Here is a 27,263-nt window from a genome sequence, read left to right on the forward strand (position 1 = left end):
AAATTTGGCACTCATCCTCTTCGATATAGGCTGCTGGGCTGCACACACACACACACACACACACACACACACACACACACACACACACACACACACACACACACACACACACACACACACACACACACACACACACACACACACACACACACACACACACACACACACACACACACACACACACACACACACACACACACACACACACACACACACCTGATGACCCCAAGTGGCCCTCATCATTCAAACCAATCCTCTTTGTATTCTGAGAGGTAGTACTCTGCAGGTACTACTACTCCCAGGATGCTCCCTGGCTCCGTTGCTTCCGGGTCCAGTGTTGCCAGGGGAGAGGTGGCCTCGTCGGGGACCTGTTGGAGATGACAGCTGAAGAAAGCGGATTAAACAATAAACCCCGCAGATAGCGAAGAAACCTTCTCTCGCAACACTGTGGAAGAAAAAGGGTGCGTGTGTGATCGCGCAACGTGACCGATGTAATGCTAAGCTAATATAGCTAATGATTAGTTCTTACTGAGATCAGGTGTCACCAAGCTAGTCGGACACATGCACCCGCGTTGGTGTGTGCGTGTATGTGTGTTCTTGCGCGCATGTGTGTGTAGATGCGTTTGTGCAACTATGCGTGTGTTTGTGTCAGGGTCTGCGTGTGTGTTTGTGTTATGTCCTAATCCCTGCCCTCCCACCTGTCATGTTAGCCAAGGAGAGCTATCATGATGCAGCTAGCCGGCTAATAAACCAGGTGTAAACTTATTCTGCTCTTTATCGATTCATTTGAGTAATTGATTTATTATTTGTTGAGGAGCGAGCTGAAAGAACCAATAACGCTGTTATAGGTTGAGTTTATGATTTCCTGGTGGAAATGGTTTCCTATTGAACAGGAGGGCAGGGTGAATGATTAGCCATACTTGTAGCCTGGTTTCTAGTCTCGCGAGAGCTGGCTGGTTAATTGCCCTGGTTAATTGGTAAAGTGAGGGCACGACCCGTTTCACTTCTCAAAGTAGGTAGATTTGGTTTTCATATAGGTTTCACTGTTAAAGATGGACTGTGTCGGCTGTCGGTTTTAATCAGTGTTACAGTAACAGTGATGCATTTAACTCTTGTCAATACACTGGCCTGTAGGAAGTAGGATTTTAGGCCAATGTCTTTCAAGTTTGCAATGCTTTCAAAGTCACTCCGTAATAACCTTGGGCATGACTTCTATACTATAGTTACTAAGTTAGGCGTTAGCTAAGTTAGGTATTATCCTTGAGGACTTAGGCAAAGATTAAACCAAACCGCAAATCCACCCAGCCATCTCATCAGCATTAGATCATGACCGAATGGGCACAATCCACTTATTAACCATTTATTATACGTACATACTCTAATAAACAAACAGTTTTTAAAACAGTCACCCCATTTAGGTCTTGCCTTATCTTAACCCGAACACTGTCTCTCTTCTCCATTGGTCAGGGCACTGACCCATGGAGTCGTTGATCAGCGCAGTGGCGCCTCGCTCCCCAGCCATCGTCAAGAGGCCCTCTGAGGTGGACTTCCGGTCGGGGGCCACGCTGGAGCAGCTGTCCCTGCAGGCGTCTGAGCTGGTGCTGCTGGAGCAGGGAGACTTTGGGGACCAGACGGCCCTGGAGGTCCACACGGCCAAAGACTTCATCTTCAACATGCTAGGTAGGCACCAGGATGAGCTGTGTTGTCCCAAACATGGGGACTGCTTGGTGTGGGGGGGGGGGGGAAGGCACACAGTGTTGAGGAGATGATGGATAGGTATGCCTTGAATGGGTCGCTAGTTCATGGAATGAACGAGTTAAAAATGACTTGTACGATAGTTTGATGCTCATTATTCAATGTCTCCTTGTCAGGTTTTTAAGATCTATTGCAATCGTGGGAAGACGAATGCAAAGAAGCCCAGTAAGAATCTGAAAGGCTATTTTGGCAATGTGTCGATGAATTATGAAATGAATGGTATCACCAGCCCAGCATCAAAAAATAGTCAGGGCTCAGAAGAAGTTGTGAAATAGTGGATGAAATAACGGTTGATTAGTTATGATACACTGGAGAAAACTCTTCAAATCTCTCTTCCACTTTCTTTGGCAATAACAGCTTGACAGTTCTGAGAGGAGACGACTGTGGCTGCAAGCCTCACAAAGCAATAACCACCATCATGATCCTGAACCATTCGAGTATGAAATAGTTATGTGTTTTACTATTTAAATAACCAAACAGTCTTACAGACGATTTCAGATACAAGTCACTAAGGAGCCGGTTGCTCAACAAATGCATCGGCTGTTTAATGGTGGGGGATCGAACCCAGTAACTTTCGACTGGGAGTCCAATGATCCTGCTCCCTCAAGTGTGTATACAGTGACATGGTGCCGTACCATAGCTGCAAGTACCCGTCCGAGTGCGTGGATGAGCTGTAGCTCAGAATTGCTTATTTTGGACGGGATTGGCAACAATATTCAGAAAGTGCTGTTCAGACACATCAGAAAACATTGCAGACAAAACACACCCGTCTCCCTGCCAACACCACCGCCGTCGCTCCATTACGGTCGAAAACAAACACATGGTTTCATGAACTCACGGAGCTTGCATCAGAAGCACCAAACAGTGGCTTACTATCAGGGCTTGGCTCTGAGGCGAAGTGGAGAGTGGCTTTAAGATGCTGTTCTACTAATGGCTGCTAAGTGCGCAGGGTTAAAATTGTGTAGGGTGTTTTGGGCTGTGACTACAAACACCATAAGGTTGAACTTGTTGTGTTTAAATCCCACCAGTGCTTTACTTTTCTCTGTGTTTTTACACCATGGAGATTCTCTTTTCTTTTAATAAAAAATGACTCATTACTTATATTGTTAATTATTAAATTATTATCTGTAAATTATCTGTATCTTTTTAAGTCTACATCCACAAGTATACACAACATAACATTGATTATTCTGCGTATTTCAGTAGGTCATCAGTCTGTATCATTTATTGTAACTGTATCTTTTATTGTATCTTTTATTGTAACTACTAATATAAATATATATATAAATTTAGGGTATTTGTACAATGGTAGTATGTTCAATAATTTTTTTCTTTATCACTACATGTAAACATGCAGCAGTGTACCTAATACATCAACTGTTCCTGTTGCTAGAAATTTTGGAAATGGCACACAATCTAAAGTAAGAGCACATTAATTTATAATTGCCTGATGTTTTGATAATATGTGTGTCTAGCTTGTTTTAATATAGGCCCATTCTTTTTTATAAACCCCCACTCTCTCCGGTCCAGTAGAAATTCCATTTGGGATAGTCGAGTACTTTGATGTTAATATGGAAGTCAGACGTTCCGGGATGTACTATTGTAGAAAGTGGAGGGGGGTGTATGGATTAATGTGAATGGCCTTGTTTAACCTTGCTACACATATTATCCAGCTTTCTCAGTCAAGCATGCAAGTATTGAAAACGAATGATAACGAGTGAGTTGGAGTTTCGTCATAACCTTTCAGAGAGTTGGGCCTTACTGCATTTTATTGCAGTGTGTCTCTTTGCCTCACAAGGAATCTGCATATTCATTCATGCGCAAAGTTTTGTTAATATGATTGCATCATTGACTATCAGTACATACCAAGAAATACAAAGGTGTGTTGTAAAAATGTGTACCCAATGCCCTCGAGCACCCTGGCATGGTAGGGTCATGCACTCCCATACCACTTGCAAGTGAAGTGTGTATGTTTTTCCAATAGGTGGCACTCTGCACCCTCCCACCCTCCCTCCTGCTCTCTCTCCCTCTCTAACCTCTCTCCCTAACCTCCCTCCCACCTCTTGACCTCCCTCTCTCTCTTCCCCTCTTTCTCCCCCTTTTGCAATTCAACAATTCAATACTTGCGTATTTTTTTTCTGCACTGAAATTCCCACCCCAAATGTTCCGGGTTTGGTCCCCAGTGTTGACCCAACCTTCAAGGAGATGCTTAGCCCCTACTCCTTCTCCATGTCCTATGCTTTCTGTTAGGGAACGGCCGATATTCGTGTTGTTGAATGCCGTTGAATGCCGTCGGAAAATAAGATGACATTCACCAATGCAGTGGCCGATGTTTACATGTTTAATGCTTTCTCCTCTTGAAATGTCACTGGATCATGTCATACAAACAGCATATCGCTGATCTTTCTCCGAGACAGTGAAATACTCCCACACGACTGACATTTTCTTTCACTTTTATTTGTAAACAAACCACACATGCATTGGCTGCTTCTTTTTTTTTCTGTCGCATCACTCCGCAAGTGTCCTCGGTTGCTAAGCGACGTCGACATCTTTGGCAGACTATTTCTCAGCTGATCAACACTACGAATGCTGGTAAAAAAAATAATTGTAAAAAGACACACTGTGTGAAGTTTTTGCCACAGTTTCCATATGCTTAAGACGTGTCTAGTTCACCGTCATGTGTTCAGTAAAATAAATAGCGATCTGTTTTCGACGCATGTAGGCCTATCTGCCTAAGCCCACGTTGAAATAATTTTGATGTTGAATGTTAATGGCACAGTTTTGAAATAAACAGATTGACAACAGATCATAAAACCCTCTCCCTGGGTCATTGTGTGTGCGTGCATACGAGGTGCGTATCTGCATGCGTGCGTGGGGGGTCATCTAGGCCCGATGGCTTGGACCTTTGTTTCTATCAGCTAGTCATTTGATGCAAGGTGAGGCAGGTTCACAGCTCCCTCTCTTCCCACACTCCCACCGCCGTACACCAAAGAGATTCATCATGTCTTTTTTGGTACACATCAGGCAGGCAGTGTTTGGTCAGGCTCAGCGCCAATTGACACACACACACACACACACACACACACACACACACACACACACACACACACACACACACACACACACACACACACACACACAGTATGCAAGTCAGTCTTACTGTTAAAATAAGACAGAATAAACAACAAATGGCTCTATCAATGGCTGAGCTATTGTATTACACTCAAAGTTCTGACTGGTAGCAGCGGATGAGGATTTATTGCCGTTCGATGACCTAATCTTACTCTCTCTCCATCTCCCTTCCTTCATCTCAATCCCTCCCTCCATTTCCCCTGGTAAAATGTAACTGCTGGACCTTGGGGTTCTACTTTTTCATTTGTCCCCATCCTCCAACGTATTACAATACTGACGGGGACAGAGAAGCTCTTCATACCATGCATACGGCAGCCTTTAGAATGAGTATTGAATCTATTATTGATGCGTGTAAAAAAGCCTGTGCAGGGTTTGAGTTGATTCAGTTTGATCATTCGATCGCCTACTAGACAGTGTGGTCGTCTCTCTTTCAACCGAAGAGGTCTCGATCAGAGCAGAAACAGCCACATCCAATTAATGCTTTACCCCAAATGTATGCAGGTTTATTTCTTCCTTTGTGACTTCAAACTATAGAGTGTTTCCCTATTTCTTTCTCTTGCGTTTGCATTTGAAGATGAGAATGAGATGCACTTTATGAATCCCAGATGGGTAATTCGGGAGCCACAGCAGTAGAAGTGCAGGACAGTATTCGTCCTTTCTTCTCTCCTTCCCTTCCCGTCATCTCTCGCTCTCGCTCTCGCTCTCGCTCTCGCTCTCTCGGCCATGAATAGCCTGTTTGTTGTAGATGGGTTTCACTCTATGTCTGTCCGCGGCTGGTGTTTCGTGGGGTAAAGGATGCGCTGGAGACCGCCAGAGAACCAAAACACCTCCCTCCTCCCCCCTGTGCCCCCCTTAGGTCCGCCGGACCTTTGCTTGGCGGTTCATTATACCTTTGTGTGTGAGTATGCCTGTGCATGCACTTTGAAAGTTTTTTTTGCCACCCTTCTGTCGTTTTTGAAGTTGCACTGGAGCCCTCACACTGTCGGGGAACTGAGGGAAAACTAAAGACTCACATATGCAGTCTTGGGTATACACCTATATACACACACACAAACACACAAAACCAGGCAACTTGTAATCAGACCGAGCCAATCGGGGAGCCTTTATCTACCCTGTTTAGTATATTATTTGTTGCCTTGGCGCTTGCTATCGCATACATGTGTGAGGTAAGCATGGAGACAATGCCCGTGAACTCCCGGTGTCACTGCTCGACACTCGCATCTGGCGCCGCGCGCTAGGCCTCTGTGCGGCAGCCGACACAGCAGGGAGGTGCGCAGACATGCGTCGGCATATTGGAGCCAGCCCATCCAACCCTCGCCCTTCTGTTCCCCCTCTTCTGCCTCCTCTTCCTCATCCTCCCCCTCTTCTTCTTCTGCGTCCTGCTGTGTGCCACACATGGGGTACTGTTTGTATGCTGCATCCCCCTCGAATCCCCTTATGTTTGGTGTGTCTGAGGTAGCTCTTTTGTGTGTGTGTGTGTGTGTCTGTCAGAGAGTATGTGTGTGTGTGTGTGTGTGTGTGTGTTGGAGGGACAATCAAAAGTCAATTTCTGCAAAAGTTTGCCTTGAAGTACAAAGACAGCATGTGTTGCCCAACACAAGCTTTGTGTGGGCGGAGGTGTTTGTTTGTTTGTTTGTTTGTGAATATTCATACCTTCTCGGGTGTTTTATTGCAGTGTTTCTCTGCCTCCTTGACAGTGCACTGACCCGTGCAAACAGAAAGCCATAAACAGCCCCTAGCCGTTTGGATACTACTTAATAACATCCCTGCAGGGTTTATTTTGCGTTAATCCCTTTTCTTGTGTATATTGACCATGCAAACAATTTCAAAGTGTAGTTCTTCTACATTTGGGTAAACACAAACTTGCATTATATATTTTATATTCGATGTATGTTTCTTACAAAGCGAGTTCAACTGAAGGGGAAATATTATGCAAATGGGGTTTTTGAAGTGCAAAGGAAGAAACTGGATAATAGCTCCCTGCTGATGTCAGGGCCGCAGAGTAGCTCACCAGCTTCCGCAAAAGACTCAAGACTCACTTGAGTTCACCTACATCTGCATAGCCACCCCCCTTATTGTATGTTGTATGTCCCGGCACTTTATGTACGCACTTATTGTATGTCGTACTAAGTTATAGCACTTAGTTGTGTAGCATCTTATCCTAGCTATCTTTGTTGTTTTGTTATGGATAATGGCTGCTTTGCACTTTGTTCTGTGAACATCCTTACTGTACAGACAGCGATTAAATTGTTGTTTCTCTTTCCTCTGACAAATGTACTTATTGTAAGTTGCTTTGGATAAAAGCGTCTGCTAAATGCCCTAAATGTAAATGTAATACTAGTACTGCCAGCTTGGTTTGACGTTCACTGTGTTCAGTGTCGGTAACTCATCCTTTTTAAAAATTGCTAGATGATGGCTATGGCTACCAGTTGGAGATGCACCTTTACCGATGACCGTACTCGTAAACAGGCACACCCTCCTCACACCACGGCAACATGGCGGTAGCGTATAGGAGGAGCTTATGACCAGCGTGCAGAGGCACACGATTCCTTGGCGATCGCACCAAGGCACACCCAGTAAATCAGTTTAACTATTTATTCTACACACACACACACACAATAAAATGATGACGATAAGGAGTTACTCATTATTAATTATCCGATCCTCGTCACCAGGCCTGGCATTTCCTTATTTTAGGGGCAAGGCCACTTGGCCTGCAGGGTGGCAATTTCTTTGAGGGCACAAAGGCCACATGCCAGGGCATCAAGGCCATAAGATAAAAAACATGATTTTGATTTCACATAAATAGACAAATCCATTTCTAAAAGCATTGATGCCTTTTTAATAAACAGTGTAACACTTCTCGAGAAATTGTTCATTGTTTTGCAGTTTTTATCTGCATCTTGAAGAGCCCTTTGCGATAATTGTCCACTTATTTTTCAAAAGGAAATCCCCAAATTCAACATTTACCGCCTAGCCATGACTACGCCCCACCCACAAATTGAAGAGACAGACATATATACATAGACATACATATATCTATTCATATTTTGTTCTTATTTGTACTTAATTTATAGCTTTTCTCATATATCCGATTAGTTGAAGTACGAGGCCATGTGGCCCTCTTTATCATGAAAGATTCCCATCCCTGGTCTAGTGTTTCATGTGCACAATGTTATACCACACATGTAATAAGATTGGAATAGTAGGTAGTTTGAGTTGAAATGAATGCTATCCTACGACGGCTAGTGGCTAGCATGGCAAACCCGTGCTTAACATCCGTGACAGTGACGACCCCGCTAAAACGACAAACTCACAACAACACCCCTTCGAAATACCTCTCAAATTTAACAACGCAGCACTTCCAACCATGACCACGCTCGCACATCACACGTAGCGCGGCGGCGTGAGACATCAAACCAACGGGATTAACTCGGAGCGTGTCTGTATCCGCCTCCTTTTGGAGATGCCTATTTCAGGCTAATCTCCCCGCCTTGATGCTAGGCCCAGGAACGCCATGCGGGCGGCGGCGGCGGCAACAGTTCACCGCTCCGCCGCTAGCCTCGGGAGCCTTATCCTGATATTAGGCAGCGTGGGCTGTTGGCGAGGGGCGGTCTTCAAAGCGGCGTTACCGCCAACATCGGGACTTTTTAAATGAAAGTGTTTGACGATTGGCAGAACATTCCAGGAGCTCATCTTGCTCAAGGACACCCAATAGGTACACTGCGGGCCTGAGGGGATCGAACTGGCTACCTTTTGGCTTGGAGCGGAATAACCCCATCACTATCTCTAATCACTAGTCCTTATTTTTTTTGATTAACTGCTTGCTCAGGGTTATCAGGAGTGGAGAGCCGGGGGGAGATGGGGAAAAAGGGGGAATAAACTACCTGATCCGATGTTGATGAGGTGCCCTTAGAGCAACCCACCTAGCCCTTTCTGCTTCGAGAAAGAGCATTTCATGGTCCCCAACCGACTTTTTTTTATTTTTTTTCCAGTGGGAAAAATTGCTGCCAATGTTGGAAGTGCCTTGGTGAGTCTCCCAGCCGGCCCTGTATTAGTGTTCTGCAGCGGGAACATGCAGCGACTCCCCCCTGGGATTGGTACTGACTTCACAAAATGAAAGCTGCCCCCCAACACACGGGGGGGGGGGGGGGAAACATCCTTGGTGCAATAGACCTCAGATGTACGTCCCGAGCTCTTCTAGTGAAATCCCGTTTTCTGGAGCTTTCCGCGGCTATATTTAGGGCGGCATCCCGAACAAACGTACACAGATGAATAGCTGAACTTACGGAGGACGAATAGGAAATCAACAATGTGTTTTTGTTGCTGCACTGCACTATGGCAGGAGAGAGGCAGTGATTGTTAGAAGTGGGTCGGATTTTGAGGTAAAACCCTGAGCCCTCTCTGTGCTGGCCCAAAAGGAGGACATCATCAACCCCTGGCCAGCAACAGGTTACCAATAGTCAAAAGCTCCCTTTATTGGTTATATCTCAGATGTGCGCCTACATTTTTCTTCTTGCCTGTGATTCCCAGCCTGCATGTATTGAGTGCAGAAACTTTACAGTCTGGTTGACACTCGAAGTCGATTTGTGTATGGAAATAAGTTCTCTCTATTTGAAATCACCATTTCTTATAGGATTATGAGATTAATCTGTGAAACCAGCCGTGTGTGTGTGTGTGTGTGTGTGTGTGTGTGTGTGTGTGTGTGTGTGTGTGTGTGTGTGTGTGTGTGTGTGTGTGTGTGTGTGTGTGTGTGTGTGTGTGTGTGTGTGTGTGTGTGTGTGTGTGTGTGTGTGTGTGTGAGTGATGGTGTCCGTGCCCGCCCCTGCCCCCGTTTTCCTTACGTGTGCACCAGTGTACTGACAGGGTTTTAAGAGCACAGTGGGAAACTAGTGACTTAAAGGGCTTGATTAAGCAGAAACACCGCCACCATCGTACCCCAGATTGGCTTGTGTTGGAGCGGCCTCAAACACAGCAAACCGACCGCAGCAGCCGCCTGCTAAATTGACACACTTGACTTCCGTCCCACCCCCTCCCTCCTTATCTAAACACTTTCCCCACTGAAGGCGCCACTGCAGAGATAACACTCTCTTTTAAGTAGCGCCCTCTCCCCTCCCCGCTCCCATCCTCTCCCTCCTTTTCCTTATACGTGCTCTTCCCCCCCCCCTCCTCCACCTCCCTGGTCCTATTCCCCTGTCACGTGTTTTATTAACCCGATTTATGAGCGTTGGAGATTAGACAAATGGGGATATCACAAGGCAGGGGGTGAACAGCATCGCAGAGCCCAAGAGCTCACTAATATCATCTCTATCCGTCTCTCATCTCGCTCTCGTTCGCTCTCTGTCTGTCATCTCTCTCTCTCGTTCACTCTCTCTTTGTGTCTCTCTTTTTCCAATCAGTCCCAAGATTCAAGATTCAAGATTTAAAGTTTTATTTTTTGGCCATGAAAATGTACATGGCCAAAGCACATGGAGTACAATAATATACCATAGGGTAGTTTCAACTTTTAATTATACAAATAAAAAATAACAAATGTCTCCCTTTTCTGTCTCTCTTTCTCTCGCTCTCTCTATTTCTCGCTTTCTCGCTCTTTCTGCTTTAGTTATCCATCACTCGTCCAGGTTTCATTATTATTTGAGGCTCTCTAAATTCCCATCTGCACTTCTGTTTTCACTTTTTTTTTTTGCAATGTTTGATGTTGTTGTTTACTTCCATAAGCTATGTGCTGACAGAAACACACTCAAAACAACGTAAATATTGGGAAGTACGTGTAAGTGGGTCGAAGAAGGATACAGGGCTTTGAAAATGTAATTAAAAAGGAATTTAATGTTGACGACAATGATCCCTATGCGACCCATATTGATATATTCATTTATTTTATAATATACTTAGCCTAGCCACTGTCTTGCCTAGACATTAAAATGCAAAATATAAACATAAAGTTAGTCTTTAATGCAGAATATTTTAATTGAGTATTGTGCACTGCATTTCTGATGTGACTAGATAACACACACACACACACACACAGAAAGTGTATTCGAGGCAATCATCTGTTCTGGGGACAGGTCACAAAGCAGCAGAAGAGTGGCAACCACTCTCCAGGGTACTCCTGAGTTATGTTTCCCCCCTTGTGAGTAAAGATAGAGGATCTTGGACCCATCCCTTGTCGGTAGGGGGTCCTGTTTGCTCAGCTGGTGACAAAGACTAATTGGAGGGGTGGCTGTTTCAGTTGAGACTAGTTCTTTCACCTAATTGGTTAGAATATGTGCATAAGATCACTGGTCATAAGAAGGCGTTTAAAGTGTCGCACAGGTGATTGTGCGTTTAGAACTGTGACTAGTGTAGCCAGAGTTCAACCAGAGAGGGTGCTGTTGTCAAGGTTCGGTTGATCAGGCCTGCTCTTTGGAAATAAGTAAAATGGCATTCGACGTGTGTCGTGCTTCTTCCCGTACACGAGTTTCCAACTCAAAACTCTTCGCTGAGGAAACGAGCTAACCAGGTCAAAAAGTACATGCTTCATCTCCCTGTGTTTTTAAGACAACCAAATCCCAAAGACCCCGCTTCCCCCCGCTCCCCTCGCCCCGATATCTGTCTCGAAGAGCGATTTCCGCTTTCCGACTTGCTGACTTCACGGCGTCTCCCCTGCTGAACGCCGCTGTCTTTTCTGACGTTAGGTAGAAAGGAGATCAGTCGTCCTCACTCGGCAGGGTTCCTCCGTGGGTTCTGGGAGGGGGGGGGAACGTGTCCCCTGCAAGAACAGAAGCGATCCCACTCCGTGATTGAAGACCGAGGCCCATCTGCAGTCAGGTGCGCCAGTGGCTCGGCTGTGAGTAACAGTGAGGGGAGGATAGTGCACGCCGCGGTGCCTTGAGTTCTGCCTGCTATTGGCTCGGTGTGCTGAGCGTTCAGTTGAAAAGAGGCCAAAATGGAGGACGCATGGATGCACTACTTAAAGGCAATTTTTAATCAATTTGAGTGGAAAGGGGTGACGAGTCTGACTCTGCGCCAATGATTCACTCTTGTGTGTACATGCCACACACACCCACACACACATACACTCACACACTTTTCTTTTTTGGCACAACCGTGGTTGCTACCATATTGGTAGATAATTGGTTTTCTTTGCCAGGGTGAAATAAATATTACCTCCACTTTTTGTGTAAAAAAAAAAGTTTCCTTTATCTAATTCCCTTGAATGATACACTGCATTAATTTGCTTGTCGTGTATTTCCTTTAATCATCGTGTCAAAGTTCATGGTTGTTCATGTATTTAGTACATCAGCCTTGTCTGACCTTGGGATCTTCCTCCAGTCAAACACGGCATTCACAGATTCACTTTCTTTCACTATATTCTCAAAATTCCATGACCTAATCCACAACGTGTGTGTGTGTGTGTGTGTGTGTGTGTGTGTGTGTGTGTGTGTGTGTGTGTGTGTGTGTGTGTGTGTGTGTGTGTGTGTGTGTGTGTGTGTGTGTGTGTGTGTGTGTGTGTGTGTGTGTGTGTGTGTGTGTGTGTGTGCGCGCACAGACACATACACCCAACATATCAACTCTCTCACCGACATTCCCTTCCCAATGCTCACCGCTACGAGAGCTTATTCAAAGGAGAAGCTGATTCGGGTAGTTGGCCAGCAGTGGTTCTTTTAAACTGGCAACACACGATCTACTGGTGAGCAACAACAAGGTTCCCACAGGATTCCCAATGGCGGCAAGTGTACAACAACAGCTAAGTAGCCGTAAAAAGGATTGGAGGGCTCGAGGGCTCTCCTCTTCTGAACAGTTACTAGAACGGAGGAGTTGTGCAGAGACCTCTATTTTCTCTATTTACCCAGGAGAGATTAAAGCTTAGCCTGACATGGTTGCGATATGTGTGGAAAATAAGTGTCAGCGGCTCCAATTTCTTATTTTCTTTTTTAACCATCTCCAAGTTTTCTTCTGATTTTGTGTTTCCCAGTTGCTCTCTCTAGAAGTGTTCCCCGCGAGTCAACTAATGAGGAAGGTGTTTCAGCTTTTTCTGGCCTACTTTTATGGCCAAATGCTAATAGAAAAAGCAGTTAAATGTCTTCATTACATTGGCTGTAAGTGGTCTCACAATTGGGACCTTTTGAACATCAGACTAACCCACGCCAGTTTGATCCATAACGTGTACACACAGCTTACTGTTTACTACACACAGATTCTGCTCTCTTTTTGGTATTGCAAATCAAATGTTGCCGTTGAAAGTCCCCGTTTCTGATCCCCACTGTGTGTAGTGGGGACAAAAGTGCAATTCATAGTTGCCGTTCATGAGGCGGCAGTTTACCAATGGCCAGGCAGTTTATGGTAGCACTTTGGCGTTAACATCGGCGTGGACACGCACTCTACTTGCTGAGCTCCAACATTTCAGAAGTGCCCAACATGCGTAAAAATGCCCCATTATCCCTGCACGGGGGGCTGTGATTACGCCATGTTTGGTTGGTTGACAGTTTGCACAGTTCACGCATGGCGACCTATAAATTCAGTTTAATGTGGACATTTCTTCCTAAACTTCTGGAAAGAAGATGTCTTTCAGTTTAGGCAAGAATGCCTTTCAGTTTAGGCAAGTTCTGTCAACTGATTGCTTAGAATATGTGATGTCACTGGGCATAAGTAGGCATTTATTGTGTGATGGTGCTGTTGTCACGGTTCGGTGGAAACTAGTCCAATAGCATACGACGTGTGTCGTACATTTTCAAGGGCGTACGAGTTTCCAACCCAAACTCTTCGCTGAGGAAACGAGCTAACCAGGTCAAAAAGTACATACTTCATCTCCCTGTGTTTTTAAGACATCCAAATCCCAAAGACCCCTGTTCCCCCGCTCCCCTCGCCCCAATATCTGTCTCGAAGAGCGATTTCCACTAAAAACCCTAAAAGGAGGTTCAATTCAATTTAACTAAATTTGTATTTGTATAGCCCTTAATCACTGGTACAGTCTCAAAGGGCTTAACAGGCCATATCTTTATGACACCGCCTCCCTGACCCTTGCCCCCAGAGGGCAAGGAAAAAAAACCTTAATCAGCAAGGAATAAATCTAGAGGAGCAACACAGAGTGGGGGACCCCTCCTTCAGGGATGGTCAATGGTCAGTGCAATGGTTGCCATCATTGACATTCAAACATACATATTACAAACAGACACGCAGAAGATGGTAGGAAGGTGTCTGATGCGGACGGCCTCTCTCCCCCAGGTCTGGTCCAGAAGGTGGACCAGCGCCTCCCGGTGGCCAACGAGTACCTGCTGCTGTCCGGCGGCGCCCGGGAGGGCGTGCTGGACCTGAACCCCGAGGACCTGGGCGACTACGCCAAGGGCGCCGACTTCGACCTGGACTTCACCCTGCTGGTGCCGGCGCTGAAGCTCCACGACCGCAACCAGCCGGTGACGCTGGACATGAGGCGCTCGCCGCCCTGCCACTCGTGGCTCAGCCTGAGGCTCTGCGACTCGGCCACGCTGGCCCGCTGGAGCGTCTGCTGCCAGGAGGAGAACCTGCTGCACCCGGCCGAGGACGAGGAGGAGTACGAGGAGGAGCTGGGTAGGCCCGGGCGCGCTCTTAAAGGGCTAGTGGCACCCCCTTTTTTTGAGGGTTAATTAGGGTTAGATGCCTGTATGTTGGAAATACCGCTTATTATTCTCTCATTGTTCATTTCTGCGAAAACCAATTTCAGCGTCTTTCAAATACGTTCTGTTTTGTAGCGTGTCGCTTTAAGGACCCCCCCCCCCCCCTGAGTAGCCCAGCCTGCTGTGATTGGTCAGCACGCCCGCTCTGTTGCGGTTGGTTAATCGCTTTCCGCGTCTGTCTGCATATTCACATCCCGAGAAGTTGTAAACATTGCGGGTTTGCCGGGAGGCAGGATTTCGGTACTGAAGCATAGGGCTATGACTTTTGCCCAAAAATCATATTCGAAGTTTGTTTGTTTATTAATATTAATATTCGAATATATTCAAATATTTATTAATAATATTTTGACCATTAAATGCCTTCAGTAAGACCTGGATTGGGGTTTGTGAGGTTTGTTTACCGCGTTGCTATGGTTACCGGTCTTGCGTGTTCCAACGGTTTATTAGGTTTCTAATAAATCGCTGTCTAATCAATACTTCATTCACTGCCTCTTCCGTGGTCATTGCAATATTATGAATAGACTGCGTCGGGTTCCCCGACGTCTCTCGGCTGCCCTCTCTCGCCTGCCCATAACAGGTTCGAATATTAAGGGCTGCCTAATATTCGTTCGAATTTTGAATTTTCTAATCATATTCGAATAACGAAGTTGAGAGTCAAAGCCCTACTGCAGCACCGCCCACTGAATTCTGGCGTCACACTATTACAGAAGTAAAGTTTGAGTGCAAACAAGGTGTTACACGCACTTAATTGAGGGGCGTTCTCGGTGGGTGCAAATACTCGCCCTGGCTCAGCCTTCGATTTTTCTAGTTTAGCAAACGGAGAACATGTATACATACGGCATATATGTCGAAAAAGCCTGATATCACCCATTTAATTGTGTCGTAGGTAAAGATGTTTGACTTTTAGGCGGTAAAGCATTTAATCCTCCAGCCTAATCTACCAAAAGCCATTTCAACAAAAATACCATTCAACCTGACCCAAACCCCCACAGATAAGAACAGTGTTAGTTGGTTTTGAGTCATCATTCTTTATTTTTTTGTATTTATTTTATAACAAAAATTAATATTTAAATATATTGTCTGTAGGTTAGATTTAAGTGTGTGGGCGGTGGGGCAGCTATTAGTGAGGGAGAATAGCTCTTTGTAGTTGACGGCACCTGCCTCAGGTCAGCTCTTCCCTGATTGGTCCAGGGACTTCACGGTGCCCGTCAATCACCTGAGTGCAAATGCTACACTTCTCAAGGCAGCGAAACTATGGGATTGATTGTTGTGGTCTCTGCGAGCAATTTGTATAAAATCTGAAAAGGTTGCAATGGACTTTGTAAGACTTCATTTCAGCTAGCATAAGGGTCCTATGAACATTTTATTTTTTAATGCAAATTTGAAATCTTGCATCATTCAATGTATCTCCCCCCTAGCAATCCCTTTCTGTTCAATGTGTTAATTTATCTTCGAGACCCCCATAGGGTAGATGACTGGGCACTTTGGAAGCGCATTATACCTCAACTTCGCTTCTCTACATTACTTTGTTCCCTGGGGAAAAAGGGAGGAAAAGAACAGGAGAATTATGGATAGATATCATGCTAGCATCCATTAACATAAATCCCTTATAGATTGGATTCATATACAATCTTTAAGCCAAATGCGCTAGGTCACTCCCCATATAAATCTGCTTTGAATCTTCCCCCTCACTCATCCTTACGTAATCCGTGTGTGAAATCTAACCGAAATACACCCTCGGTTTATCAAGGTAATCTGTGGGTAAAGTCCATGCAGCTCCTAGGTAAAGCTGGATGCAAATGACTAAAGAATAGAGGGTAGCGGATTGGGATAAAGCTCGCTCCTCCCATGTGAACGTCACGTGCCTTTTCCAGAATGGGTGTGTCCCATCCATGGTGGTGGGGTGGGGCAGGCAAAGCTCCCCTTGCAAACGGAAATGTCCTTTAAAAAAGCGAACAGCTTTTAGGCTTGTTATGAATCAAACAACACATGCCACTATCGTTGTTCTACTCTCATCTTTGTTGCTCGATTGTTATTCTGCTCCTGGCATTTAGTTTCGAGGCTAGTGGGTTTTGGACGCAAAGCCTGAAAGACGGTTGAAGATGGTGTGCTCGCAGCCAAAGCCTCTGGTTGCTCAGGCGGTCTGGCTGTGAAGAAGAGAAGCATGATTTGTACAGAGCAAAGCAGACGACCCCTAACGCAAAGCAACAATATGTTTTATGTTTGGTTTCACGGCAGACAAACGGATACACTCTCACTTATTTGAATGGGATCTTGTTTGATGGGGAATTAGAATTGTGAAAGCAATTCTTACAATATATGTGTCTGTGTGTATGTGTTTGTGTGCTTAGATAGATATATCTATATACATAGATATATCTATATATATATCTTCATCCTCCTCCATCCTTCCTGTACTTTGGGCTCTGTCGGCTAGACAGGCCAATGGCTCCCTTGAAAAACATTTCAACATTTATAGTAGAGTATAGAGTAGAAGAGAGATAAAACAACGAAGGACATCTAATCTGGTAACTCACTACTACAATTCGCAACTTTTCCTAGTGTCAATTGAAGCTTTCCCCGAAGCTTTTTTTATACGGCGATATAGTGTCGCCCTCCTTCGTGCGATAGGAGAATCGATACACTGACGCCAAATATCAATATATTTGTCTATTTTTTAAGAATTTCTTGAGCATTTTTATGCTTTTATTCCTGAAGAGATAGACAGGACATTTTAATTATAAAATAAGGCGCTCTAAACAGATTTCCCTGCGGAACAAGGTGGCGCTCAACAAATGAATGAAGGAAGCTTCACCTGAAGTTAACTTACCAAAGAAGACCAACTGGACCATGAATAAAGACCGAAATCCAGAACTTTTCAGTCATTTTGTATTCATCGTTAGACGCATATCGCTATACGTATCGTTATAGGATTGTCTTACAATATATCTATTTTTGCGGAATCGCCGTATCGCGAAAATAACAGTATCGCGGGCCGTGCATCGCGTATCGTATCATGAAGTACCCTGTGATTTCCACCCCTAGAAGAGACCTTTATTTGTTTATTCCCAGTCGTGCTCCATGCTTGCTCTACGCCAACAATTCCAATTCAAAGCTCAGCATCTCTCAAGTGCTAACTGTTTGACGGAAGTCTCCGGTCGGCCACGCCCACCCCCGTGACTCCTCCCTCTGGATCTGCAGGCAGAGGCTCCGCCTCCTCGCCCGGCTCCCCCCAGTCTCTGGACGGCTGCTATTTCTCCCCGGCGCTGGTGACGGACTGGTTCTGGGCCGTGGTGAGCCAGGCGGTGGAGGAGCTGCGGCGCAACCCCAAGAGGGGCATCCCCGTCCCGGAGAGGCTGGAGCGCAACGGGCCCCTCACCACCATCATCCTCCAGGTGGGCGCTCTCACCTCTCACCTCCTCTTCAACCGCTTATCCGGGGTGGGGGGCGCGGGGCAGCAGCAGCTCCAGCAGGGGGCCCCAGACTTCCCTTTTCCCCGGGGGCCACATTGTCCAGCTCTGACGGGGGGGATCCCGATGCGTTCCCAGGCCGGTGTTGAGGTATCGTCTCTCACCCTAATCCTGGGTCAGATGCCCGAATCACCTCAACTGACTGCTTTCTAAGCACCAGACAAACGGGGATACCAAAACAGAAATAATCCAATGGAATGGATTTGTCCCCGGAAAAGAACGATAGCAGAAACTAAATGTTTGGATGTTTCAGATGGAATACAAGGAGTGACGCCTTCAGCGTCTAATATCATGCAACTCTAATCCATAATCTGTAAGCAACGACTGTCTTTTCTTTACTTCTGTTTTGGAAGGATATTTTTTTTTAGCATTTTCTTAGTGCAGCACCCGTAAAAAAACCGGGCCAGTATGGAGTCGGATGATTGTTTTTTTTTTACTTAACGAGCGCTAAAGAAGCAATGAAGTAGTATCAGAGATGCAGTCGTTTATTCATAATATCCATCCACCAGAGGCGCACATAGCTTTTGGCCGTGTTCTATAAGATGTTCTAGAACACTCCATGCAGGAGTCCTGGAGCTCTATATCTAAATAATATAATATAAACATCTATAATATAATATATTATATCACGGCCAAAAGCTGTGTGCGCCTCCAGATGATATTATGAATCTCAAAGACTGTCTCTGGTCCTTCAACATCAATCTGAAGTCACGCTTCAATCTGGACTTCAGAGAGTCAAAGCCAAAGTTTCTTTCCCGAAATTCTTTCCCAATCATGGCCGGGTTAACCCCCAATACGAGTCTTTACTTGTTGTGGAAGTACCAGAGACGTCCGAGACCTCTCAGGTACTTCCCCACGCAGTCTTTAATTCATAATATCAACCGGAGGCGCAAACAGCTGTTGGTCGTGATATCATTTATTATATTATATAGATACCTGTATATATTATATTATATTATTTAGATATAGAGCTCCCGGAGTCCGCAAACGGCAACAATCACTTTCTCCTCCTGCTGCGATTCACTCTGGGAGTGTACGCTGATTGGCTGTTATGTTACATCCCTCAGGGAGTGAAGACTGATTGGCTGATACCCCTTCAGAAGCATTTATATAGAAAAAATAAATAAAAATGTGTAGCATTGTGTAGCGTCTTATCCGCGCTATCTTTGTTGTATACGGGGAATAAGTGAACCTAGCAGTTGATAGTGCTTGGCACTTGGTTCTAGGAACATCCTTACTGTACCGACAGCGATATAATGTTGTTTCTCTTCTCCTGACAAATGTACTTAATGTCCGGACGTCGCTTTGGCTTAAAGCTTCTGCTAAGTGCACTAAATGTAAATGTCATCACTTCATTAAAATGAAGTATTCAAATCGAGCAGAGCAGTACTTCATTAAAACGATCACATTGAGATAGATTCTGTTCCCCCACCTACCACCACTTACCTGATCTCCCCCCCCTCCCCCCCCTCTCCCCCCCAGGCGGGCTCCAGCCGGGTGCTGTACGACCTGGTGCCTGTGGTGTCGTTCCGGGGCTGGCCCGCCGTGGCCCAGGGCTGGCTGACGGCAAACCACTTCTGGGACGGCAAGATCACGGAGGAGGAGGCCATCTCGGGCTTCTACCTGCTGCCCTGCTGCTCGCCGCTGGCCGGGAGGCCCGACCGGGAGTGGAGGCTGGCCTTCTCCCGCAGCGAGGTACCGCCCGCGACGCTCAATTGCATCTGGACATTTTGAAATAAATAAATAATGAAGTTAATTTCATTATTTATTTATTTTTATGTAATATTGAATTGGTTTTATTCTTTCATTTTAATTGATTTGTATTCCTTTGTTGTCGTTTATTTCTTGGGTTTTAATTCATTTACGGTCATTTATTCATCAGCTTTTCAGCTGTTTTTTTTTATATCTGGTGTAATACAGTGTTTCACATTATTTTACATGCTCTTGGACCTCTCTCTCCTTCCATTTGTCGTGTCTCTCTCTCTCTCCCCCCCTCTCCCTCCCTGTCTCTCTCTGTCTCCCACCCCTCTCCCTCCCTGTCTCTCTCTGTCTCCCACCCCTCTCCCTCCCTGTCTCTCTCTGTCTCCCACCCCTCTCCCTCCCTGTCTCTCTCTGTCTCCCCCCCCCCTCCAGGTGCAGCTGAAGAAGTGCATCCCCTTCCCCATGGCGCAGGCCTTCCAGGCGGCCAAGGCCGTGCTGTCCCGCCTGCTGTCGCGGCCCCGCACGGGCCTCAGCCCCTACCACCTGCGCACGCTCCTCTTCTGGGCCTGCGACCGCCTGCCCGCCTCCTACCTGTCCTCCCCCGAGACGGACACGCCCGGGCGCCTGCTGCTCGGCCTCCTGGACGACCTGGCCCACTGCATCCTGGGCAAGAACTGCCCCAACTACTTCCTGCCCCAGTGCAACATGCTGGAGCACCTGTCGGACGGCCAGGCCCTGCTGCTCGCCCGCAAGCTGGGCCACGTGCGCTCCGACCCGGCCGAGCACCTGCGCGCCGCCCTGGACCAGGCGCGGCAGGCGGGGCAGCTGAAGAAGGAGGCGCTGGCGGGGGGCGGCGGCGCCAACGGGCAGGCGGGGTCGCCGGGCCACGGCCCCGCCAACGGCATCATCTCGCCGTGCGAGGACAAGCTGGCCCAGCGGCTGCAGCAGCTGGTGACGGAGAACCCGGGCAAGTCCATCTCGGTGTTCCTCAACCCCGACGACGTGACGCGGCCACACTTCCGCATCGACGACAAGTTCTACTGAGGCACCCCCCCCCCCCCCCGCGCGCGGACGAGTCCCGCCGCCGCACGACTGTCCCGCCACGGCCGTCCGCTCAAAGCTCACACTGCAACACCCCCCCCCCCCCCGCGCTCTTCCCCCCCGTCTCTCTCGGAGCGCGGGCCGACGACTCTTCCGTCCCGACCCGCGTGATCGCCATCAGCTCGTCAACTCCGGCCGACGACCAGCGATGCGCATAGCGAACTCTGCTGCCGCGACCAAACATTGCTGCTTGCCAGAATTCTTCTTTTTTAAACCAAAAGTGTCGGTGTGTGTGTGTGTGTCCTCCGAGTGCACCCTTTAAAGAAATAACAAAGGAGAAGACGTACCAAACCCCGCTCACAACGCAGCACATCTCTCGCCCCAGACACCCAATTTAGAGCACCCACCACCGAGACGGCGTCGATCCCACCACGGTAACAAGCCGGCCTTAACGAGACCTTTCAGATGGTGCTTTGAGACCGGGGTGCCAGCAGGGGTAATGGGAAACGATGGAGAAGAAACGTTGTTTGTGTGTGTGTGTGTGTGTGTGTGTGTGTGTGTGTGTGTGTGTGTGTGTGTGTGTGTTTGTTGTCTGGGTTTTGATGAACTGTTCTCAAGATGAAAAGGGCGATGGACGACGCAAAGTGTCTGAATATCCTTTGTATTTTATTTTATTTGGACCCACTCGATAGAAGATTGTGAATGTAAAGAAGAAAGTTGGAGAGAAGCCAGGCTAAACGGAGGTGTGGCTGATGCAACCCTTTGTAACGTTGGCTAATTATTTGACTCAAACAGGCCAACAAAGGCTGCTCTCTTTCTGCCCCCCTCTAGTTCCACTCTCCCATTCTCCCTCTTCCCCTCGTCCTTCCTTTTTTCTTTCCTTTTCTTTCTCAGGTATATCTCACGTCGCCGTCCCCTGGTGTGAGTGACACCACGTGTCCTATCGCCTCGGCCGTGACTTCCCCCCTGACCCGTTTGTTCTCTTTTTATCTCTTCGGCCCCCCCCTCCTCTCCGTTGTGTCCTCATTGCATCGTACAGCGGAGTGCACCAAAGAGCGACGTCAGGGGAAGGAGAAGAACTCCACTGCTCCCCAGAGTCTTAAAGTCTTAACCGCCTCTGCCCTCCGTCCAGCTCAGTCGACCCCCGGTCGCAATCCCATCCCGTAGCCCGGGGAGAGAGAGAGGGAGAGGGAGAGAGCGAGGGGTTAGGGACTCCACATAGCTAGGGCCCCATGCCTGCTGGTAGGAGTGGCTGCCCGAGTGTTTCAGTGTCGAATTATTCAGTCCCTCGTGAATCTAGACTCGTGCGCAGTAAAGAAAACGCACTTGCTCTTGAGGTATTCTTTTTTTGTGTCTCATTTTCTTACCTTACTAATTCTTATTTTTTTGGCCTAGTTTCACGTGTAATTGCAGGGGTAGGGTTAGGGTTAGTACTGCTGATAATTGCCCTATATCGTCGGCCCGGTTGGGCTTTCTTACAGGCTGTGTGTGCGGCGTGTGTAACGTTTGTGTTTGTTTGTGTGTGTGTGTGTGTGTGTGTGTGTGTGTGTGTGTGTGTGTGTGTGTGTGTGTGTGTGTGTGTGTGTGTGTGTGTGTGTGTGTGTGTGTGTGTGTGTGTGTGTGTGTGTGTGTGTGGGGAGACCCACAGCAGGGTGCGACACGGACAGACGCCTCACACGAAATATCGCGCCCCCCCGAGGGACTTTTGGGCTCTGGTTGCAATCTCGTCTCCCCAGATGAGGGAGGGAGGGAGGGAGGGAGTGAAGGGTAGCTGGGCGGGCGACGGACGGAGCGGATTGGGAGAGAGCAACAAGAGAGAGAGTTTGGAGGACGTTGTGTGCCTCTAGGGGGCGACCATATTCAGTGTCTCCCCCTCATCCCGCTCTTTCTTACCCTCCCCCTGCTCTCTTCCCCCCCCACCTGCCTGTCGTTCTGTGTCTTTTCTGTCTGCTCGTTATGTCTTGTACTCCTTCTCTCGTTCTGTCCTCTCTTCCCTTCCAGTCGTCATCTTATCTCTGTGTCCCTTCCTTTACCCCCTCCCTCTTTCTCGCTCTCTCGCGCTCCTTTTGTCACCTCAAATTGGCCTAAGCTTTTCCCCTGCGCCGTCATTATTTGGCTTTCGTCGTGATCTGCTAGTCGCTCTCTTGACCAGCCTATTACCGTTCTATCCAGTGGTAGAGTCTCGTTGCTGCCTTGCTCGATAGCGTTGAGAACCCCCTTTCTCGGTCAGCGATGTTGACCGATACATACCGACACATACACACACATAAAAAAGGATGTTGTTGGCTTATGTTGATCCACTTATTGTAACGGGCTGAATGGACCGCTGGCTACTGTGTTTTAGTGCGTTTAGTTGCAACCATGCTGGGTGTAAGCTAGCTTGTAACCAGGTTGTATTTCTCCTGGGTGCGCTACGATGAGTTCGGCTGACCAGTGGCTGGATCGGACTGCTTCTGTAATGTCGGTACTTTTTCAAAATGATGGTTTTTAAAAGCGTGTGCGTGTTTTATTACTGAGAATTTTTAATCAGGTGGTCGACGTTATCTCTGAAGGCTACTGGCACTGTGTGTGTGTGTGTGTGTGTGTGTGTGTGTGTGTGTGTGTGTGTGTGTGTGTGTGTGTGTGTGTGTGTGTGTGTGTGTGTGTGTGTGTGTGTGTGTGTGTGTGTGTGTGTGTGTGTGTGTGTGTGTGTGTGTGTAAAAAAAAATAATGCAAAAAAAACATTTCCAAAGCAAGTTGTTTTAGCTGGACAGAATTTGAAATGTGAGTGTGTCTTCAGCACTTTTTAAATATGGATGCACCACAGCCTAGTTGGATCGCTGATGAGAAAACATTTCGCACCGTTTAGCTTATATATACACAAACTATGTATAAAATAAATATATATATATATATATATAATATAAATATATATATAGAGGGAGAGAGTGATGTCCCTCCTCTGATGCTAATAGACAGCTCCACTTGCTTCAGACATTGTAAACATGAAACACTACCACAATCTATGTATTTAAGCTAACAATTTGTTTGTCGTTGATTTCTAAATATGCAAAAGTCTATTGCCTCATTGGATTGATAGACTCATCCAAGGAAAGAAAAACTGAGAAATACTGGGTTTACAACCCCAAAGGCATTGAAAAAGTGCTACAATTAAACACTCATTTTTATTATTATCATAGTTATTGATATTATTTACAAATCATATCGTTATGAAAGCCAACCTTGATTGGTGATTGTTGTGATCTTTGCTGTTTGCTCAAACTACTGAAGATTGTTTTAAGATATCTTTCAAAAGTGACAAGAAATACAATGAATGTATATCAGGAAATTGTCTACTGAATCAAAACCCTGCTACTGAATCAGCTTCCTTAATGTAAAGTTCTGAATCTGTCTGAGAACAAGAGGCCTATACTGACTTTTCCAATAGAACTGCTACTTTGAAAATGTGTGTTGAAATTATGCTCGCGTTGTATTGAATCGCTCCAGTTTCTTGTGTACTATATTTCTATCCGTTTTATGAGTTCTGTTCTTCCTTATTCGAATTGAGTATGAACATAGTTTTTCTTTTCTGTATCACAAACGTTTTTCTGTAATGGTGTGACGGAGGGGTGCGCTGTGTTTGATATTTTTTAATCCTGAATGGTACAGCGGTAGCATGAAATAAATCACTACATTTAAAATTATATGCTGTGTTTTCCTCTTGCATGGTCAAAGTAATTCCATTATTTTGTTTACATCATCATCAGATGTGAGATAATGGTAGTTTGAATTGGCATGTAATATACCTTATTACCAACAGAGGGTGCTCTAGGACAGTGTACGTGACACTGTTGTTGAGAATGGTGACAGCCAGGGACTTTTAATTGGAAGAATGTCAAAAGGTTCTTTGGCAGCTTATAATTAGATGTACTATTACTAATACTATTGTGTTTCTATAGTGAGGTAGGTATCAGTGTAATATAAAACGTTCTATTTGGCTTTTATTTTGAAATGTGATTCCTTAATTCCCCCCCTGCTGACTTCATGTTGCATCACCTAAACACCAATTAAGTAGTGCCCTTAAGAAGGGTCTCCTCAAGTCACGTAACATGAACACACTTTCTGAAATAATTGCTGTTATTTGATTCAAATGCAGGCCTACTGTTGTTTCACCACTACGCTACCTTACTGCTGAGGCTATTTACTGCATTCATAATACCAGAAGGAGAAGGTTGGTTAGAATAAAATGGACCCATCCCCGACTCAAGGGAATCTTTCTCTATAAATCGTTTAATTCTGGTCTACTTTTGCCTCCTATGATGAAACTTATTGGTAACACTATACATGAGGGTATTTTGATTATACTCCATACTTCACAGTTAATGCAGTAATAAGCACAGATTAAGAGTTAAATGGTGTAGTGGTGTAGGAATCATTTTCCGAATGGTGCGCACATGTTTTCCAAGGTATGGGTGTTCATGTTTACTAAGGTAGTGATGTCTACATTATTTAATAGTGTTAGTGTAAAACTAACCCCCTAACCATAACCACTATGCTAGTGCTATATACAGGTCCTTCTCAAAAAATTAGCATATTGTGATAAAGTTCATTCTTTTCCATAATGTAATGATAAAAATTAAACTTTCATATATTTTAGATTCATTGCACACCAACTGAAATATTTCAGGTCTTTTATTGTTTTAATACTGATGATTTTGGCATACAGCTCATGAAAACCCAAAATTCCTATCTCAAAAAATTAGCATATCATGAAAAGGTTCTCTAAACGAGCTATTAACCTAATCATCTGAATCAACAAATTAACTCTAAACACCTGCAAAAGATTCCTGAGGCTTTTAAAAACTCCCAGCCTGGTTCATTACTCAAAACCGCAATCATGGGTAAGACTGCCGACCTGACTGCTGTCCAGAAGGCCATCATTGACACCCTCAAGCAAGAGGGTAAGACACAGAAAGAAATTTCTGAACGAATAGGCTGTTCCCAGAGTGCCGTATCAAGGCACCTCAGTGGGAAGTCTGTGGGAAGGAAAAAGTGTGGCAGAAAACGCTGCACGACGAGAAGAGGTGACCGGACCCTGAGGAAGATTGTGGAGAAGGGCCGATTCCAGACCTTGGGGGACCTGCGGAAGCAGTGGACTGAGTCTGGAGTAGAAACATCCAGAGCCACCGTGCACAGGCGTGTGCAGGAAATGGGCTACAGGTGCCGCATTCCCCAAGTCAAGCCACTTTTGAACCAGAAACAGCGGCAGAAGCGCCTGACCTGGGCCACAGAGAAGCAGCACTGGACTGTTGCTCAGTGGTCCAAAGTACTTTTTTCGGATGCAAGCAAATTTTGCATGTCATTCGGAAATCAAGGTGCCAGAGTCTGGAGGAAGACTGGGGAGAAGGAAATGCCAAAATGCCTGAAGTCCAGTGTCAAGTACCCACAGTCAGTGATGGTCTGGGGTGCCATGTCAGCTGCTGGTGTTGGTCCACTGTGTTTTATCAAGGGCAGGGTCAATGCAGCTAGCTACCAGGAGATTTTGAAGCACTTCATGCTTCCATCTGCTGAAAAGCTTTATGGAGATGAAGATTTCATTTTTCAGCACGACCTGGCACCTGCTCACAGTGCCAAAACCACTGGTAAATGGTTTACTGACCATGGTATTACTGTGCTCAATTGGCCTGCCAACTCTCCTGACCTGAACCCCATAGAGAATCTGTGGGATATTGTGAAGAGAAAGTTGAGAGACGCAAGACCCAACACTCTGGATGAGCTTAAGGCCGCTATCGAAGCATCCTGGGCCTCCATAAGACCTCAGCAGTGCCACAGGCTGATTGCCTCCATGCCACGCCGCATTGAAGCAGTCATTTCTGCAAAAGGATTCCCGACCAAGTATTGAGTGCATAACTGAACAATATTATTTGAAGGTTGACTTTTTTTGTATTAAAAACGCTTTTCTTTTATTGGTCGGATGAAATATGCCAATTTTTTGAGATAGGAATTTTGGGTTTTCATGAGCTGTATGCCAAAATCATCAGTATTAAAACAATAAAAGACCTGAAATATTTCAGTTGGTGTGCAATGAATCTAAAATATATGAAAGTTAAATTTTTATCATTACATTATGGAAAAGAATGAACTTTATCACAATATGCTAATTTTTTGAGAAGGACCTGTATGTATATATATATATATATATATATATATATATATATATATATAATGTTTAATGGTTAATTTATGTACTGTAAATGTAAAGTGTAACCAATTTACTTGGCGGCATTTGGCTCAGGAGGTAGAGTGGTTGGCTGGAAACCGGCTGCTAGTTCAAGTGTCAAGGTGTCCCTGAACAAGACACCTCACGAGCTGGCTGTCACCCTGCATTACTGACACCGCCATTGGTGTGTGAACATGTGCATGAATTGGTGAATGTTAGCCAATATTGTAACGCGCTTTGAGTGGCCACTGGTTAGAAAAGCGCTGTGTAAATGCAGTCCATTTACTAACCCATTTACGTGTTATTTTCCTCTGAACGTAAGGCTCAGAAACT

The 27,263-nt window shown here is 45.9% G+C and overlaps 1 protein-coding gene across 6 annotated transcripts; it reads left to right on the plus strand.

The window, feature by feature from the left end:
- Positions 1-261: 261 nt before the first annotated feature.
- Positions 262-23,339, plus strand: tmem102 (transmembrane protein 102). 6 transcript variants are annotated; one of them, XR_009529909.1, is made up of 7 exons: positions 262-461; positions 1,468-1,680; positions 14,092-14,433; positions 17,721-17,914; positions 19,472-19,684; positions 20,123-22,295; positions 22,372-23,339. XR_009529909.1 is itself a non-coding variant. In XM_060076553.1 (6 exons), the coding sequence occupies exons 2-6, from the start codon at positions 1,479-1,481 to the stop codon at positions 20,732-20,734; spliced, it is 1,563 nt and encodes a 520-aa protein (XP_059932536.1). In that variant the 5' UTR covers positions 262-461; positions 1,468-1,478; the 3' UTR covers positions 20,735-23,339. The 6 variants fall into 6 exon arrangements, 1 of the variants encoding a protein (XP_059932536.1); XR_009529907.1 differs by having other exon boundaries at positions 20,123-22,289; XR_009529906.1 differs by having other exon boundaries at positions 20,123-22,281.
- The last annotated feature ends 3,924 nt before the right edge of the window (positions 23,340-27,263 follow it).

Source organism: Gadus macrocephalus, chromosome 17 (genome assembly GCF_031168955.1).
Source record: "Gadus macrocephalus chromosome 17, ASM3116895v1".
NCBI classification, from domain to species: Eukaryota; Metazoa; Chordata; class Actinopteri; order Gadiformes; family Gadidae; genus Gadus; species Gadus macrocephalus.

Bases quoted from the DNA above. Each gene is read 5' to 3' on its own strand.
- tmem102 (XM_060076553.1), top strand. From the start codon at position 1,479: ATGGAGTCGTTGATCAGCGCAGTGGCGCCTCGCTCCCCAGCCATCGTC. The intron at 14,434-17,720 runs GTAGGCCCGGGC...CTGGATCTGCAG, and splicing joins GGAGTACGAGGAGGAGCTGG to GCAGAGGCTCCGCCTCCTCG. The intron at 19,685-20,122 runs GTACCGCCCGCG...CCCCCCCTCCAG, and splicing joins TGGCCTTCTCCCGCAGCGAG to GTGCAGCTGAAGAAGTGCAT.